General features: G+C 43.9%; 1 protein-coding gene across 9 annotated transcripts in view; it reads left to right on the top strand.

The window, feature by feature from the left end:
- Positions 1 to 19,754, top strand: part of KATNIP (katanin interacting protein) — a 243,581-nt gene that overhangs the window by 82,690 nt on the left and 141,137 nt on the right. For 6 of the 9 annotated variants that reach the window (XR_008373188.1, XM_053554667.1, XM_053554668.1 and 3 more), the window contains one exon: positions 3,204 to 3,301. The exons of the other annotated variants lie outside the window; for them this stretch is intronic. Coding sequence is in view for 5 of the 6 variants with exons in the window: in XM_053554667.1 (XP_053410642.1) it covers positions 3,204 to 3,301 (98 nt within the window). In the remaining variant the exon portion in view is untranslated. The remainder of the gene's footprint in view (positions 1 to 3,203; positions 3,302 to 19,754) is intronic. 9 annotated transcript variants of the gene reach the window in all.

Raw genomic sequence — 19,754 nt, 5'->3', positions numbered from 1 at the left:
TGGCACTTTAGCCAGGGCAACAGAGTGAGACTCTGTCTCAAAACAAAAATAAATACATAAACTAGTCTTGGCCTCTACTGCCTCAGACAAAGGTGAAAATAACAATAAATCCCTAGCTTTTATATTTCCTGTGTCTCAAGTATCAGTACCTTAGGGAAATTACTAGGGTAATTTTGGTTTATATCTGATTCTCATTTGACATGTCTTAACTTTGGTACCTAATCTCTGTGTAATGTTTGATTCCACTCTTCATTTCTGTATTTAGTTAATCCGTACCCTGCGTACTTTAAATCAATTTCATGTGCCTTATAAGAAAAGCATAGGAAGTCTGAGAATGTAATAGAAAAGCACCCAACCCAGTGTCTGGCCTAGGATAGACATCAAAATGATTTGGCAGTTGAATGAATGAAATGGCACAGCTCATGGAGTCAGGTTACCATAGGGGTCACTTTATCTCTCTGTGCCTTTGCTCATCTTTAAAATGGGACTGTTAATGGGAAAAAAAAAAAAACTGTAAAATAATTCAAAGAGGTTTACTCTGAGCCAATATAAGTAACTGTGAATCAGGAATATACAATCCCAAGAAGCCTTAAGCAAGTGGTCCTGAGGTGGTCAGATTACAGCTTGGTTTTCTATATTTCAGGGAGGCAGGAATTCATGGGCAAAGACATAAATCAATACATGGAAAGCATACATTGGTTTGGTTCAAAAAGGCTGGATATCTTGAAGTGGGGGCTTATATGTCAAAGGTGGATTTAGAGATGCTTCTTTTTGATTTAGACATTCTTTAATTGGCATTTGGTTGAGAGAGTTAAGCTTTGTCTGAAAATTTGAAGTCAGTAAGAAGGAATGCCTAAGTTAAGATGGGGGGGGTTGTTATTTAATATGTGATGCCATGCTAGCAAAAAAATAAAAAGACCTGTTTAAATTGATTTTCTGGATTATAGGGCATGACTTAACCCTTGCTTTGCATGGCCTTATGTCTAATTTATAATTTGGTGGTTTCTTATTGCCACAAAGAATCTGTTTTGTCAGTCTTATGATCTTGATTTTAACATTAACATTGGTCAATTGTGTCTAAATGCCAAAGGTAGAATGTATAAAGAAGTATGTCTGAACCTTCATGATCAGGAACTCAGTTTTGGGGTCCCCTTGGCCAAAAAGGGGTCCATTCAGTCAGTTGGGGAGCTAGGATTTTAATTTCTTAGGGCAAGGAGAGCCTATTGCCAGAGTGTATCCGACGCTCTTGCAGGCAGCCCACATCATGTGAAAGGTCAGTGTGCTACTGAGTTACAAGAAGAGGATATGGAATAAAGCAGAGCTGTGTTTGAATGAACCCTGTTGTGTCACATTCAGGCTTTGAGACCTTAGGCAATTGGAACTTCTTGACACTCAGTTTCCTCTTCTATAAAATGAGAATAATCATGACCACCTTGCAGACTTGCCAGGAAAATTAAATGCCATAAAAATGTAAAGTCAGGCTCAGCGCCTGTAGCTCAGTGGTTAGGGCATCAGCCACATATGCAGGAGCTGGCGGGTTTGAATCTAGCCTGGGCCTGCCAAACAGCAATGACAACTGCAACCAAAAAATAGCCGGGCGTTATGACGGACACCTGTAGTCCCAGCTGCTTGGGCCCAGGAGTTTGAGGTCGCTGTGAGCTGTGCCACCATGGCACTCTACCTGGGGCAACATAGTGCGACTCTGTCTCAAAAAAAAAAAAAAAATGCAAAATCAGGTGGCACCCGTAGCTGAGCTGTAAAAGTGCCAGCCACCTACACTGAGGCTAGGGGGTACAAACCTGGCTAGGCCTGCTAAAACAACAGTGACACAATTACAACAACAACAAAAAATAGCCAGGCGTTGTGGCGGGTTGCTGTGAGCTGTGATGCCACGACATTCTATCGAGGGCAACAGCTTGAAACTCTGTCTTAAAAATAGCTGGGCGTTGTGGCGGGCACCTGTAGTCCCAGTTGCTTGGGAGGCTGAGGCAAGAGAATCGTGTAAGCCCAAGAGTTAGAGGTTGCTGTGAGCCGTGTGACCTCATAGCACTCTACCCGAGAGCGGTACAGTGAGACTCTGTCTCTACAAGAAAAAAAAAAAGAGTCAAGAAACTCTGTCTTAAAAAAAAAAAAAAGAAGGTAAAAGAAATGTAAAGTGGCACACAAAACTTTGATTTGTGTTGCTCTAATTCATTGCTTCACAGATATGCTCCAGAGAATTACTATATAGTAAGAGTCAGAACAACAACAAAAAGAAAAGAGGAGGAAGTGATGTCCCAAAATGTTTTCCAGGGAGGGCCACTGCAGTTCAAAGGGAATTTAGTATGAGCTTCCTAGACCCCAGGGCAAAGAAAGAACCCAACAGCTGGCTCTCCTCATTTTCATGGTGGAAGAGGTAGCACGGTCCTGCTGCTGGTGAGAGTTAGGCCTCTCCTGGTCCAGGTTTCAAGGAGGAACAGGTTAATAGGGTTCCGTGTACTTGGAACACCAGCAGCACATTCATACATTCCTTGAACAAATATATCCACCTTCTACCTTATTTTGCACAAATGGACCTACTATACATACTGTCGTGTATGTTGCTCCTGCATTTTGGAGATCGTTTTTTGTATGTACGTATATATAGAGATTTGCCTGATTCGGCTATTCATTATACATATTATTCCATAGCATGGATGTGCCAGGGCTTATTTACCTGTTTTCTTTCTCTGAGTGTTTAGTTTGTTATATTACTGCTACAAGCAGTGCCGCAGTGAATATCCTCATATACAAGACTTTTTGGGCACACTAATATACATTTTTTTTTTTTTTGAGATACAATCTCACTTTGTCACCATGGATAGAGTGTGTGGTGTCACAGCTCACAGCAACCTCAAACTCTTGGGCTCAAGAGATCCTCTTGCCTTAACCTCCCAAGTAGCTTGGACTACAGGTGCCCACCATGAAGCCTGGCTAGTTTTTTTTGTTTTTGGTTTTTTCCCCTGTTTTTAGTAGTGATGGGGTCTCATTCTTGCTCAGGCTGGTCTTGAACTCCTGAGCTCAAGCAGTCCACCCACATTGACCTCCCAGAGTGCTGAGATTATAGGCATGAGTCACCCCGAGCCAGCCTGACATACATTTTAGATGTAAGCCACAAAATAATCCATCAGTGTGAGCTTGTCATCAGTCCTTTACCAAATTTCCTTCCTTCATCTTTGGTGCAGATTACGGACGAAGAACCCTGCTTCGAGAAGCAGAAGAAGCCTTAAGACGCAATTCGCGGACAGCCCCCAGCAAAGTTCAGCGCCGAGGATGGCACCAGGTCTGGAAACCAGGGCAGAGTCAAAACTATAACCCCTGCCTATGCTGAGCCTGGGATTGTTGTAGGAACAGAAATAGAATCAGGGCATTTATTTTATTTTTATTTTTTTGAGACAGAGTCTCATTATGTCACCCTTGGTCGAATGCTGTGGTGTCACAGCTCACAGCAACCTGAAACTCTTGGGCTTAAGTGATTCTCTTGCCTCTGCCTTGCAAGTAGCTGGGACTACAGGCATCTGCCACATGCCCGGCTATTTTTTGGTTGTAGTTGTCATTGTTGTTTGGCAGGCCTGGGCTAGGTTCGAACCCGCCAGCTCTGGTAGCTGAGCTACAGGTGCCGAGCCTGAATCAGGGCATTTAAAACCCTAGGTGGGTCTTCCTGGCCACTGCAGTGGAGCCCTTTCAGAAGGTGGCACTGGCCTCTGGAGAGTCCTCTCTGCTGCATGGGTTCTTCCTTCTGGCTGGGCCATCCCAGCCCTACTCGGGAATGTAAAAAGGTCAGACCCAGGGCTCCATTATGATAACTCATTCATACAGCAGTTTTTAATTGAGTGCCTACTATGTGCCAGGCATAGTCTTAGAGTCCAGGGATACAGTGGGTGAATAAGACAGAGCCTGCCCCACAGCACTGAGATGCCAGTTGGGATTGCTGCTTGTGTCAGAAGCTTACATTTCTTTTTTTTTTTCTGGTTCCTGATTTTTATTTGATTTGATTTTTATTAAGTCAAATACACATAGATCATGAAGACATTTATGCATATGTGGGGTACAATGTGTTGATTTTTTTTATACAACCTTATGTGGTTACATCAAACCAATTAACAAAGCTTTTGCCTCATGTATTTGATTATTGTGTTAAGACATTTATGTTCTACCCTTGACAGATTTGACTTGTACCCTTGCAATATGCTCCATAGGTGTGGTCCCGCCTTTTACCCTCCCCTCCCTTCCCACTCCATTTCTCTCCTTCATCCTGTAATAGCCACATTTTAAAAAGTAAAATGGATTTGACTAGCTGTTGGATTTGACTAGCTTAAATGAGATATAAATAAACAGGTTGAATTAATTATTAAATTATTTTAATAGTAATCTAATTAAAATTTTTTTACATTTTAATAATATATCTCATTAAGCTCATATCTAAAATACATCACTTCAACTTGTAATCAACATTAAAAGTTATTAATCAGTTTTTTATGTTCAACATGTCCTTTGTTATTTTTATTTTATTTTATTTATTTATTGTTAAATCATAGCTGTGTACATTAGTGCGGCAGAATACAAATGCCTACATACAGTAACTAAGAAAATGCCATAAAGGCTACGTTGAACAGTTTGATGAGAATATTTCAGATTGTATATGAAACCAGCACATTGTACCCCTTGATTGCACTAATGTACACAGAAGCTTACATTTCTGAGGACCTATCCTGGGTATCAGGCATGGCTACTAGAGAACTATTCTTTGCACTCACAGCAGACTTCGTAGGTAGATTTCAGCAGGGTCCCTCTTTTTAGGGAGCAGAGGAAGTAGATGCTTAGAAAAGTTCAGTAAGTTTCCTAAGGTTGACAGCTAAGAAGTGGCAGAATTAAGACTCAAACTCTGATTTTCACCCCAACTTCTGTGCTCTTGGTCATACAGTCTTTGATACCTTACCTTGCAATCACTCACAACTTACCTGGGACTTACCTGGGACCAGTGTGTCTCAACCCTGATTTTTATTGTTGTTGTTTTGAGACAGAGTCTCATTCTGTTGCCCTGGGTAGAGTGCTGTGGCGTCATAGCTCATAGCAACCTCAAACTTTTAGGCTCAAGCAGTTATTTTGCCTCAGCCTCCCAACTAGCTGGGACTACAGGTGCCCACCACAATGCCTGGCTATTTTTAGAGACGGGGTCTCGCTCTAGCTCAGGCTGGTCTGTAACTCCTGAGCTCAGGCAATCCACCTGCCTTGGCCTCTCAGAGTGCTAGGATTACAGGTGTGAGCCACCGTACCCAGCCCTGACATTTTACACTGTACCAAATGGATGTGTCTATAGTAAATGCTTTCCAGCTGAGCCCACTTTTACCATAACCCTGTAGGTCAGTAAATGTCCTCATTGTGCTACTAAAGAAACTGAGGCTCAGACAGGTAAGGTGACTTCTCAGAGTCACAAAGGTACTAAGGGAAGAGGAGAGAGTGGGATCTGAACCCTGGACCGGTGAGACAAACCCAGTGATCTTTGTTTCCTCACCAGGCATTCTCAAGTTTTGATTAAACGGAGAAAGGCCCTCCTGCCTTATCTTAACGTTTATGAGCAAGGCCTAAAAGGCACACAGCCTGGAGGCCTCCTTTTGTCCCCAGCAATGAATACTAATTTGTTGTTAATGAGGCCTTTCTCCACTTCTTACTTAAGACAGTTCTTCTAGTTGTTTTGAGAGCCTTCTATTGTCAGGAGCCATATTTTTGTCTTAGACTGTGGCTTAATGGCTGGCCCCAGAGTCTGTGCAATTTAAAAGACTTGGCCTAAGATTAATTAACATCGTTCTCCAGCCTCTCCTTGTGGTCCCACACTTCACAGGGCCTAATCATAGCTAATTTCCTGGCTTCCTGATGCCTTGAGGGCTGTAATTGTCCTTCTACACTGTGTCAGTCTGGGTCAATCAGTGCCTAACAACAAAGACACTCAGCTATTTTAAGGAGAAAGGAACCAATGCCAGGAGACAGATACAAATCCTTGGGGCTGGCTGAGGAGTGGGCTGGGCCTTTAGGTTGGTGCCCAGAAAGCATAGTTGCTTAGCCCTGGCCTGCCTCTGGGACACAGTCAGGAAGGCATGGGGTCCACATCAAGAAGCATCCCCGTGGGGGCGCCCATAGCTCAGTGGTTAGGGTGCCAGCCACATACTCCAGGGCTGGTGGGTTTGAACCTAGCCTGGGCCTGCTAAACAAACCAAACAAAATAGCTGTGCATTGTGGCGGGTGCCTGTAGTCATAGCTACTAGGGAGACTGAGGCAAAAGAATCACTTGAGCCTAAGAGTTTGAGGTTGCTGTGAGTTGTGACACAACAGCATTCTACTGAGGGTGACAGCTTGAGACTCTGTCTCAAAAAGAAAAAAAAAAAAAAGGAGCATCCCCTTAGCTGTGAGCCAGGAATCAGGGAGCCACTGCCACACTGTTGGCTTCAGAGTGATCCCAGCCTGGGCCTGCTAGAGCAACACTTAGAAGAAAAGTTGACCCCTGCCCCGTAGCCTGGCTAGGTAGTGGGGAACATTGTTAAAGAACCTGTTGCCTCCACAACTGCGCACAGAATTCACTAACATCTGTTTCCCATGTGAGGCTGAACCCAAATCACACCTGAGCCTAGGCTGACAGGGAGCCCAGGAAATGTGGTTACTTTCTGGTCTCTGCCACACCTAGTGGTCCCCTAGGAGGAGAGTGAGATGTGTGCTGAGTGACCCTGATCTCTCTTTCATGCACACATGGCCCTTTGGGGACCACTCCTCAGAGATATTGACAAACCAGGGAGAATTGAGAACTGGGGAGTGGATTAGGATGCTTGTCATAAAAGAAACATCCTTCAACTTAACAGACATTCATTGGCACCTGCCAGGGCCCAGGCACTCGACAGGCGGACTGCTCAACAAGGAGGAGGAGGGCTGGCCTAGCAGAGTCCAGAAGTGAATAACTTTTGCAGTCTATGGGTCAGACTTGCTTCTAGAAAATATTTTTTGGACTCACACAGTTTTCAAAAAAAAGACTTTTTGGTGACTTGCCAACATTTGAATTCAAAAGATTTTTTATAGTCCTGCTTCCCTGGAAAAGTGGAAAGATCTGACACCCACATTGGGCCATCCTCTTCCCCTTAGGCAGCCGGCAGCAAGAGCCAAGTCGTGGCTTCCCTTTCTGATGGGACATGAGCCCTCCTGTTTACCTAGAGCTCCTCTGGTGAGGTCAAGTGGTAGCTGCAATTTAGTGTCCTGCTTCGGCTGCTGTTGCCTGATCTCTTGACTCTTTGGGGCATTTGAATTCTCAGCCCATAGAGAGTAGAAGGGGTTGGACTTTGGACTATTTACTAGCTGTGTGCTCTGGAGCCAAAGTAACCTGTTAAGCTTTTGTTTCTCCATCAACATAACCTCCCAGGGCTGCTTGAGGGGGAATGAGCACAATCAGTGGGGGCTGTCTGCTGCTTCAGGTGGGAACACCTGGCAGCAGGTGACAGACAAGTCCAGAGCAATGGTTTAGAGCACAGACCCTGGAACCCAGCTCCACTCCTAGTTGCATGGTCTCCCCTTTACTCGTTACTGTGATCTCTTTTTTTTTTTTTTTTTTTTATTGTTGGGGATTCATTGAGGGTACAATAAGCCAGTTACACTGATTACAATTGTTAGGTAAAGTCCCTCTTGCAATCATGTCTTGCCCCCATAAAGTGTGACACACACTAAGGCCCCACCCCCCTCCCTCCATCCCTCTTTCTGCTTCCCCCCCATGACCTTAATTGTCATTAATTGTCCTCATATCAAGATTGAGTACATAGGATTCATGCTTCTCCATTCTTGTGATGCTTTACTAAGAATAATGTCTTCCACTTCCATCCAGGTTAATACGAAGGATGTAAAGTCTCCATTTTTTTTAATGGCTGAATAGTATTCCATGGTATACATATACCACAGCTTGTTAATCCATTCCTGGGTTGGTGGGCATTTAGGCTGTTTCCACATTTTGGCGATTGTAAATTGAGACTGCAATAAACAGTCTAGTACAAGTGTCCTTATGATAAAAGGATTTCTTTCCTTCTGGGTAGATGCCCAGTAATGGGATTGCAGGATCGAATGGGAGGTCTAGGTTGAGTGCTTTGAGGTTTCTCCATACTTCCTTCCAGAAAGGTTGTACTAGTTTGCAGTCCCACCAGCAATGTAAAAGTGTTCCCTTCTCTCCACATCCACGCCAGCATCTGCAGTTTTGAGATTTTGTGATATGGGCCATTCTCACTGGGGTTAGATGATATCTCAGGGATGTTTTGATTTGCATTTCTCTAATATATAGAGATGATGAACATTTTTTCATGTGTTTGTTAGCCATTCGTCTGTCGTCTTTAGAGAAAGTTCTATTCATGTCTCTTGCCCATTGATATAAGGGATTGTTGGCTTTTTTCATGTGGATTAATTTGAGTTCTCTATAGATCCTGGTTATCAAGCTTTTGTCTGATTGAAAATATGCAAATATCCTTTCCCATTGTGTAGGTTGTCTCTTTGCTTTGGTTATTGTCTCCTTAGCTGTACAGAAGCTTTTCAGTTTAATGAAGTCCCATTTGTTTATTTTTGTTGTTGTTGCAATTGCCATGGCAGTCCTCTTCATGAAGTCTTCCCCCAGGCCAATATCTTCCAGTGTTTTTCCTATGCTTTCTTTGAGGATTTTTATTGTTTCATGCCTTAAATTTAAGTCCTTTATCCATCTTGAATCAATTTTTGTGAGTGGGGAAAGGTGTGGGTCCAGTTTCATTCTTTTACATGTAGACATCCAGTTCTCCCAACACCATTTATTGAATAGGGAGTTTTTCCCCCAAGGTAAGTTCTTGTTTGGTTTATCGAAGATTAGGTGGTTGTAAGATGTTAGTTTCATTTCTTGGTGTTCAATTCGATTCCAAGTGTCTATGTCTCTGTTTTTGTGCCAGTACCATGCTGTCTTGAGCACTATGGCTTTGTAGTACAGACTAAAATCTGGTATGCTGATGCCCCCAGCTTTATTTTTGTTACTAAGAACTGCCTTAGCTATACGGGGTTTTTTCTGGTTCCATACAAAACGCAGAATCATTTTTTCCAAATCTTGAAAGTACGATGTAGGTACTTTGCTAGGAATGGCATTGAATAGGTAGATTGCTTTGGGAAGTATAGACATTTTAACAATGTTGATTTTTCCCATCCATGAGCATGGTATGTTCTTCCATTTGTTAATATCCTCTGCTATTTCCTTTCTGAGGAGTTCATAGTTTTCTTTATAGAGGTCCTTCACCTCCTTCGTTAGGTATATTCCTAGGTATTTCATTTTCTTTGAAACTATGGTGAAGGGAGTTGTGTCCTTAATTAGCTTCTCATCTTGACTGTTATTGGTGTATACAAAGGCTACTGACTTGTGGACATTGATTTTATATCCTGAAACATTACTGTATTTTTTGATGACTTCTAGGAGTCTTGTGGTTGAGTCTTTGGGGTTCTCTAAGTATAAGATCATGTCGTCAGCAAAGAGGGAGAGTTTGACCTCCTCTGCTCCCATTTGGATTCCCTTTATTTCCTTGTCTTGCCTAATTGTATTGGCTAGAACTTCCAGCACTATGTTGAATAGTAAAGGTGACAGAGGACAACCTTGTCTGGTTCCAGTTCTAAGAGGAAAAGCTTTCAGTTTAACTCCATTCAGTAAAATATTGGCTGTGGGTTTGTCATAGATAGCTTCAATCAGTTTTAGAAATGTGCCACCTATGCCTATATTCTTCAGTGTTCTAATTAGAAAAGGATGCTGGATTTTATCAAATGCTTTTTCTGCATCTATTGAGAGGATCATGTGATCTTTATTTTTGCCTCTGTTAATATGGTGGATAACGTTTATGGACTTGCGTATGTTAAACCAGCCTTGCATCCCTGGGATGAAGCCTACTTGATCATGATGAATGACTTTTTTGATGATAAGCTGTAATCTATTGGCTAGGATTTTGTTGAGAATTTTTCCATCTATATTCATGAGTGAGATTGGTCTGAAATTCTCCTTTTTGTTTGGGTCTTTTCCTGGTTTTGGTATCAGGGTGATGTTTGCTTCATAGAATGTGTTGGGGAAGATTCCTTCTTCCTCAATTTTTTGGAATAATTTCTGCAGTACAGGAATAAGCTCTTCCTTGAAGGTTTGATAGAATTCTGGAGTGAAGCCATCTGGACCAGGGCATTTTTTAGTTGGAAGCTTTTTTATTGTTTCTTTGATCTCAGTGCTTGAAATTGGTCTGTTCAGGAGGTCTATTTCTTCCTGGCTAAGTCTAGGGAGAGGGTGTGATTCCAAATATTGATCCATTTCCTTCACATTGTCAAATTTCTGGGCATAGAGTTTCTGGTAGTATTCAGAGATGATCTCTTGTATCTCTGTGGGATCAGTTGTTATTTCCCCTTTATCGTTTCTGATTGAGGTTACTAGAGATTTTACTTTTCTTTTTCTAGTAAGTCTGGCCAATGGTTTATCTATTTTATTTATTTTTTTCAAAAAACCAACTCCTTGTTTCATTAATTTTCTGAATGATTCTTTTGTTTTCAATTTCATTGATCTCTGATTTGATTTTGGATATTTCTTTTCTTCTACTGAGTTTAGGCTTAGATTGTTCTTCTTTTTCCAATTCCATAAGATCTCTTGTGAGACTGTTGATGTGCTCTCTTTCTGTTTTTCGAATGTAGGCATCTAAAGCGATGAATTTTCCTCTCAAAACTGCTTTTGCAGTATCCCACAGGTTTTGGTAGCTTGTGTCTTCATTGTTGTTATGCTCAAGGAAGTTAATGATTTCCTGTTTTATTTCTTCCTGCACCCATCTGTTATTCAACAGAAGATTGTTTAATTTCCATGCCTTTGGGTGGGGTCGAGCATTTTTGTTAGAGTTGAGTTCCACCTTTAGTGCCTTATGGTCTGAAAAGATACAAGGTAAAATTTCAATTCTTTTGATTCTGTTGATATTTGTTTTGTGTCCCAGGATATGATCAATTTTGGAGAATGTTCCATGGGGTGATGAGAAGAATGTATATTCTTTATCTTTGGGATGGAGTGTTCTATATGCGTCTATCAAGCATAGTTGTTCTAGGGTCTCATTTAAATCTCTTATATCTTTGTTTAATTTCTGTTTAGAGGATCTGTCCAACTCTGTAAGAGGTGTGTTAAAGTCCCCTGTTATGATGGTATTATCAGATATCATATTGCTCAGACTGAGTAAGGTCTGCTTCAAGAATCTGGGAGCATTTAAATTGGGTGCATAAATATTTAGAATTGAAATGTCTTCTTGTTGTAGTTTTCCCTTGACCAATATAAAGTGACCATCTTTGTCTTTTTTGACTTTAGTTGCTTTAAATCCACATGTATCTGAAAATAAGATTGCAACTCCTCTTTTCTTCTGAATTCCATTTGCCTGAAAAATTGTCTTCCATCCCTTGACTCGGAGCTTTAATTTGTCTTTTGAAGCCAGGTGTGTTTCTTGCAGACAGCAAATGGATGGCTTGTGTTTTTTAATCCAGTCAGCCAATCTATGTCTCTTCAGTGGGGAATTCAAGCCATTAACATTTATGGAGATAATTGATAAGTGTGGTAGTATTCTATTCGTCTTATTTGGTGAGAATCCATTGCTTAGTTTTATCTTTTGCATCAGTGTGGAGGTTAGGCTCTGTCCTTTGATTTCTGAGTTCTTACTTTGCTGCTGATCCATTGTGGTGGTCAGTGTGCAGAACAGGTTGAAGTATTTCCTGTAGAGCTGGTCTTGTTGTGGCGAATTTCCTCAATGTTTGTATATCCATAAATGATTTGATTTCTCCATCAATTTTGAAGCTTAGCTTAGCAGGGTACAGAATTCTGGGCTGAAAATTGTTCTGTTTAAGTAGATTAAAGGTAGATGACCATTGTCTTCTTGCTTGGAAAGTTTCATTAGAGAAGTCTGCGGTCACTCTGATGGATTTGCCCCTGTAGGACAACTGGCGCTTACTCCTGGCAGCTTGCAGAATCTTTTCTTTTGTCTTGACTTTGGACAGGTTCATCACAATGTGTCTTGGAGAAGCTCGGTTAGAGTTGAGGCGACCTGGGATCCGATATCCCTCTGAAAGCAGTGTGTCAGAATCTTTGGTGATGTTTGGGAAATTTTCTTTTATAATATTCTCTAGTATGGCTTCCATTCCTCTGGGGCATTCTTCTTCCCCTTCTGGAATTCCTATAACTCGTATGTTGGAACGCTTCATAAAGTCCCATAATTCTGACAGTGAACGTTCTGCTTTCTCTCTCTTCTTTTCTGCCTCTTTTACTATCTGAGTTATCTCAAAAACTTTGTCTTCTACCTCTGAAATTCTTTCTTCTGCATGGTCTAACCTGTTGCTGATACTTTCCATTGCATCTTTAAGTTCCCTGATTGACTGTTTCATTTCCTTCAGCTCTGCTATATCCTTTTTATATTCTTCATATCGTTCATCTCTGATTTGATTCTGTTTTTGGATTTCCTTTTGGTTATTTTCCACTTTATTAGCAGTTTCCTTCATTGTTTCCATCATTTCTTTCATTGTTTTCAACATGTGTATTCTAAATTCCCTTTCTGTCATTCCTAACATTTCTGTATAGGTGGAATCCTCTGCAGTAGCTACCTCATGGTCCCTTGGCGGGGTCGTTCTGGACTGGTTCTTCATGTTGCCTGGAGTTTTCTGCTGATTCTTCCTCATGAGTGATTTCTTTTATCTGTTTCCTTGCCCTAATTTTCCTTTCACTTCCTCTTGCTCTTTAAGATCTTGTGCCTGTGGACCAGGGTGCCAAAACCGGTCTCACTCTGCCCCTGAGGGTTAGGGCTGCAAGGCCGTTACTGTGATCTCTTATCCCCTCGGTGCCTGCTTTCTTGCTTGTCAAGTGACTTGATAATATTCCTGCCTCATTGGGGAGTTAATGAGGAGTGAGTGAACTAGTGTTTATAGAGAGATTCAAGCAGGGCCTGGCACAGAAAAAGTCACTGAACAGTATTGACTGTAGATGTAATCAACAGAAGGGCAGATGGTGAGAATGGCTTTGCTTGGAGAGCTCAGGGCTTTCACCCCAGTGTGTTCTTTCCCTCATTCATTCATTCCTTGATTACTTATTGAGTACATACTCAGCTTTTGACACTTACGGGTATTGGGGTGAGAGCAGTGAGTGAGACTGGTCAGGCTCTGCTCTCCTGGATATTGTTTGCCGGGTGGGAAAGCACATGGCCAGAAGCAGGCAAGTAGGTAGAGAGTAGGCAGCGGCATGGGTTAGAAGGTGTCTGCAGTCAGAGTCACTTTAGTAAAGATGTGCTGCAAGGTCACCTCCAAGGGGCCTTATCTCAGCCAAGACCAAAGTACTAGCTGGAGCCAGTCCCAGGAAGATCTGGGGTGAGAGTGTCCCAAGTGGGAGCACAGCCAGGGCAGTGGGCAGCGGACACAAGTTGAGATGTGTGGTGGCTAGTGTGGGAGAGGGCCAGGTGGGGGTCAGGGCTGCAGGGAGGAGGGGCCAAACAGGCAGGGTCTGGAAGATCACAGAAAGTAGTTTGAATTCCAGTCCAAATGTGAGGATTCCCCAGGACAGGACCACGTTTGGGTCTCCAGCTGCTGTGTGCAGCTCTTTTCTTTCTACCCACCTGGCGTAGCCCCCCTCACCTCTCACCTCCGTTCCCTGTCCCTGAGCTTCTGTTGTCTTGTTCAGTGTTCACCTGACCCATGGAGCCTTCTCCACCGTAGGGTTTTCTACTCCCTCTGTACTGGTTTGTAGAAAGTTTTCAAGAGAGAGAGAATCTGACTCTCTCAGCCTCTCTTTGTTACCAGGTCATGGCCTGGAGTGCTGGCTGGTTAGCCAGGACCACCCCTTGTCCCATAGGCTGTGACTGGAGATAGCAGCCAGGTCATCAGATGCCGTCCTGCCCACCCTAGCACTGCCCCTTTTCCCATAGCTTCTCATCAGAAGGGCTGGAGATGGGAAAGAGACTCTCTGCACCAACTGTATCACTCTTGCTGTCAGGAAGGAGAAGGACTGGAATGATTTTCTGTGGCCCCAGGAAGTGGACTTAAGTAGCAAGTTTTTCCATGGTAAAAAGTCCACAGAATAGAGAGGAAGGTGATCTTTCCAGCCTGACCCTTTTGGATGTTTCCTCCATTTTTAGAGGTCACCAGGGATAGGCAGAGTGGTCAAGGCAGCCAAGCTCCGATGGCCAATGGCCAATTCTCAAAAGCCACCCCATCAAGAGAGGGACCACAGCCCCTCCCAGTCTTGGGGTTTCTCCCGTAGGGCAGTACCCACCCAAAGGGACAGCATAGCCACATGTACTGACATAGAGCATGGCCAGATCAGGGGGGAATATAGTGGTCACAGAGCACAAGGAGCACTTGTGGCCACAACCTTACCTGCAGTCAGCACAGCACTATTTCCTCCTATCTCATGCTCTCTGCTCTCCTTCAGGCCATCATGCTGATTTCTGTGATGTCTCTCCGAAGCTCTCTTGAGCCACATGTCCCATTTGTACTGACCAAGCCCAATACATTCTCCTTCAGTAGAAGGGATCTCCCTTCTCTGGTCTTGCCCAGCAACAAGGAATCACTTTTGGGTAGAGCTGCTCAGACAAAGGGGCTGCCTCAGTTGCATAGGCCCAAGGATCCCTTGGCCAGAAGGTCACAGAGCCACCAAACATTGGCTGCTTGCCAAGAGACTGACAAGCATCACTCATAAAAGCCTTCCTGAGAGGGCAGCGGCTGTGGCTCAAGGAGTAGGGTGCTGGCCCCATATACCAGAGGTGGTGGGTTCATAACCCAGCCCTGGCCAAAAACTGCAAAAAACAAAATAAAATAAACCTCACTTGGTGAGGTGAGATTAAAAAGCCTTCCTGAGATCTGTGGTTCAGGAGGCTTAGGGAGGCTGGTGGCACCTCCTGCGTTGAGCTTCTAGGCTTCTGAGCTTCTGCCGTTCCTGTGGAAGGGGCTGGTGGTGATATATGGGCTCTAGCTCATACTGTCCTTTTTCTCTCACCCCTCTAGGCCTTAGATCTTTTTGCTGCCATCAGTGGATTAAAATTTATGGCTTCCTCAGCCTTGTAATACTTGGGTGGACAGCGGCCTAATCAACAGAGCTGTCTTTTACCAAAATGCTGTCAGATTTGATGAACGTCATCAGCTCTTAGCATTAAATTGGTAGTGAAGGGATTGGCCTTCCAGAGATTTACTGTGGGGTGGGCTTCCCTTAAAGGTCTTGAAAGAAGGTTCATTGCAATTATTAAGGCAGAGGCTTTGCTCTCACTCAACTGTCATACCCAGTTTCCTATCGTGACTGGGATAGCTTCAGCTTTCAGAAAAGCTCACAAGTGAAAATGTGAATGAAGCGTTGGGGTTCCTTTCTTTTGTTACCCTCTTTCTGAGTTCTGAAACCCTTGCATTGAGGACAATAAATGAAACAACCTGAAAGCAGCAGCCTTTCTAGTGACCTTGCACTACACAGACTGTCAGAGAGTTGAGTGCTATAATTTATAAGAGATCAGATAAATCTAGGGAAACGTATCAAGTAAGGTAGCCCTTCTCCCTCTTTGTCAGTTTTAGAGTTCTCCTACCTCTAGAGGGAGCCATTTGCATATCGCACAACCTGCACAACCATACAGGGCAGCCCCCAGCCTTGCTCTTTTTTTTTTTTTTTTTTTTTCTTACTTGACAATGAGCTTTAATGCACACCTCTTAGAACACTTTGCTGAGAGGAGCAGCAGATACATACAGATAACTGTGGGCATGAACCAGGCTGAGTATGAGCTGGGTATGAAATAAGCTAGCCTTGGGCTGGCAAATGGAAGCATGGGTTTGGGGGTGTCAGGACTTTGAAATCCTCTTCAGGTGCATGTTTGATACTGCAAGGGTCTACCCAGGTTTGGATGCTGCAAGTAGGCAGGAAAGAGCAGCCGCTTAGAAACACCCACTCGGATAAAGCATTATGCCAAGTGGGGAGCCAGCCAGGAGCACAGTCATCATCCTTTGCAAGGGCGTGAAGGTAGGAGGCAGTGTGTGCGCATGGCCTGGGGGCTGGGCTGGAAGCTGCCGGCCCAGACTCCTCACGAGGAGGTGAGCCTCCTCATGTGGGTGGGGGCTGCTCACAAAATCTCCTCCCAGTGGGGGCAGAGGAGCCTCCTTGGGGCTGGGGGCGGGAGAGTAAACCAGATGGAGGGACTATTTATTCCTCTCTCTGGCACCCACTCAGCATTAGAACTCTTTCTGGACCCATATTAACTTTGTCGCATGTTGCTTCATAAACACATTCTTCCCTTATGTGTACTGCGTGACCTTCCTGAGGGCAGGGCATTGGTTTCAAAATTTTGTATGTGTGTCTTGCCATGTTTCCAGAACCTTGTATGCAGCCATTGCTCAGTAAGGACTCACAGATGAAGTGTCTTAGTGCTGGCTGCAAATCCATGTCCAGATATCTTGGCAGCGTATGAGCGGGTGTGCTAAGCTGCTAGGAAGGGAACATGGGAAAACTACAGAAGACCGACAGCCGGGGCCCTCCTTGAATGCTGGAGTTCCTTTTTTTTTTTTTTTTTTTTATTGTTTGGGATTCATTGAGGGTACAAAGAATTAGGTTACACTGATTGCATTCGTTAGATAAAGTCCCTCTTATAATTGTGTTCTGCCCCCCAAGAGGTGTGCAATATACCGTGTCTCCCTTTTCCCCCTCCCTCCTCCCTCTTCCCCTCCCTCATTCTCCTGCGGCGCCCCCCCCCCCCCCGTATTAGTTCATCTATGCCTTCATATTGGAATTGAATACATTAAATTTTTACATCTGCATTCTTGTGATGCTTTATTAAGAAGGATGTGTTCCACCCCCATCCAGGTTAATACAAAAGATGTAAAGTCTCCATCTTTTTTAATGGCTGAATAGTATTCCATAGTATATTCCATATACCACAGCTTGTTAATCCATTCCTGGGTTGGTGGCATTTAGGCTGTTCCCACATTTTGGCAATTATAGACTGAGCTATGATAAAGAGTCTAGCGCAAAAGTCCTTATAATAAAAGGATTTTTTTCCTTCTGGGTAGATGCCTAGTAATGGGACTGCAGGATCAAATGGGAGGTCTGATTTGAGTTCTTTGAGGATTCTCCATACTTCCCAAAAGGTTGTATTAGTTTACAGTCCCACCAGCAGTGTAAAAGTGTTCCCTTCTCCCCACATCCATGCCAGCACCTGCAGCTTTGAGACTTTGTGATGTGGGCCATTCTCACTGGGGTTAGGTGATATCTCAGGGTGATTTTGATTTGCATTTCTCTGATGATCAGGGATGATGAGCATTTTTTCATATGTTTGTTAGCCATTCGTCTGTCTTCTTTAAAGAAAGTGCTATTCATGGTGGTGCCCGTAGCTCAGTGGGTAGGGTGCCGGCCACATACACCAAGGCTGGTGGGTTCGAACCTGGCCCGGGCCAGTTAAAACAACAATGACAACTGCAACAACAACAAAAAAATAGCCATGCATTGTGGTGGGCACCTGTAGTCCCAACTATTGGGGAAGCTGAGGGAAGAGAATTGCTTAAGCCCAAGAGTTTGAGGTTGCTGTGAGTTGTGATGCTACAGCACTCTACCCAGGCGGCAGCTTGAGACTCTGTCTCAAAAAAAAAAAAAAAATGCTATTCATGTGTCTTGCCCTGTGATATATGGGATTGTTGGGTCTTTTTTTGTTGATTAATTTGAGTTCTCTCTAGATCCTAGTTATCAAGCTTTTGTTCAAGTCATAATATGCAAATATCTTTTCCCATTCTGAAGGTTGTGTATTTGCTTTGGTTGTTGTTTCCTTAGCTGTACAGAAGCTTTTCAATTTAATTAAGTCCCATTTATTCACTTTTATTGTTGTTGCAATTGCCATAGTAGTCTTCTTCATAAAGTCTTTCTCCAAGCTGGTGTCTTCAAGTGTTTTTCCCCACACTTTCTTCAAGGATTTTTATTGTTTCATGCCTTAGATTTAAATATTTTTTATCCATCTTGAATCAATTTTTGTAAGTAGAATGCTAGTTTTTTATTCCTTTTTCTTTTTCTTTTCTTTCTTTCTTTTTTTTTTTTTTTTTTTTTAGAGACAGAGTCTCACTTTATTGCCCTCGGTAGACTGCCTTGGCGTCACAGCTCATAGCAACCTCCAACTCCCGGGCTTAGGCGATTCTCTTGCCTCAGCCTCCCGAGTACCTGGGACTACAGGCGCCCACAACAACACCCGACTATTTTTGTTGTTGTTGCAGTTTGGCTAGGGCTGAGTTCGAATCCGCCACCCTCAGTATCTGGGGCCGGCACCCTACCCACTGAGCTACAGGCACCGCCCCAATTTTTTATTCCAATCTGAGGCCAGCGGAGTTGTGTTCAACCCAACTCTTGGTCTCTTACATTCAGGCATGATCTGGACCAAGAGCTCAAACAATGTGACAGGAGTCATTCTTCATCTCTCAATTCTCCCACCCTCCCTGTGCCCCAATGTGTTACCTAGGCTGCCACCAGCAGCTCCCCACTTCATTTTGTCACCCTGCTACCATGGGAGGAAGCTGGAGCTACAGCCCAGGGCAGCAAGGCAGGTGGTCAGGAGAAGGACAACGGATGGGGGAAAGGCAAGAAGGGCTCAGACACAGCAAGGGACACTCAAGCCAGCATCTCAGAGTAATGGATCTCCTTAAGGAGGAACATGTCCCATGGCTCCTTCCTTCTGCACCCCTCCCTCCTCCCTGCTCTCCCAGGGAGACCCCCAGCTGCCTTTTATCAGCCCCTTATGCCCTCTCTCCCAAGATCTTTTCCTTGAATGATCTGTAGCTCATCCCCTCCTCCTTTCTGTATGTTAGATATTCTCCAGCAATTCTCTAATCCCCCATCTACTCTCTCCAAAGGCCACTGTATTTCTTCAATGTGCCTGCTGAGGGCAGTCCAGCATGGTAATTTACAGTAAGAGTTGGTCCACAAACTACAGCCTTGGGCCAAATCCAGACTCAGCCTGTTTTGTCAATAAAGTGTTATTGAAGCACAGCCATGCCCATGTATTTAGGCATCGTCCAGGGCTGCTTTGAATTGTCAGTGGGACAATTGAACATCCCAGTAAAGACCAAAATATGTACCCTCTGGCCCTATACAGTAAATGCTGGCCCATCCCTTGTTTAAACTCAGGCCTCTGATTAGGCTTTGTGGTTTTCTAGCTGTTTGGCCTTGGACAAGTAGCTCATACCCTTGTCCCTTGGTTTTCCCTGGGGCTGCGGTAAGAACTAACAGAGCGAATATACCTAGGGCTTGGAGTGGCACTTGGTATAGCACCTAGCAGGAAAGCACTAATGGAGGGGGAGGACAACATGAACTTGGATCAGAAGGCAGACCTGTCCTGAGCTGCTGAGAGTCTGTAGGGCAATTAGGCTCTGACATCATTTTCTTCATCAAAATAATAGCTATGTTTATTTACTAAGCATGTGGGAAGCTGACTCTGATGGGGTGAAAGGTGCTAACTATAGGGCATCAGGAGAAATGCATGACCTGTATTACCCTTGAATGTCCCTTAGACAGGTCACGAAGTCCATGCACATGACTTTGTGTCCTCTTCCATCCCTTAGTCACAGGGCCAGGACTAGGATGAGGTAAGCAGGATACCTAGAGCAGATGTGTGCATCACACCCTGGGTCCTTGGTCACTCCACCCATCCCTGGCCTTGCTTCCTGAGTCCAGCACAGCCAGCTTTGCCTCCAGGCTCAGAGTGGGTGGCAGCCTCTCCAGT

This window comes from Nycticebus coucang, chromosome 12, assembly GCF_027406575.1.
Source record: "Nycticebus coucang isolate mNycCou1 chromosome 12, mNycCou1.pri, whole genome shotgun sequence".
NCBI lineage: Eukaryota > Metazoa > Chordata > Mammalia > Primates > Lorisidae > Nycticebus > Nycticebus coucang.
This window is presented reverse-complemented; position numbering and strand designations above follow the sequence as displayed.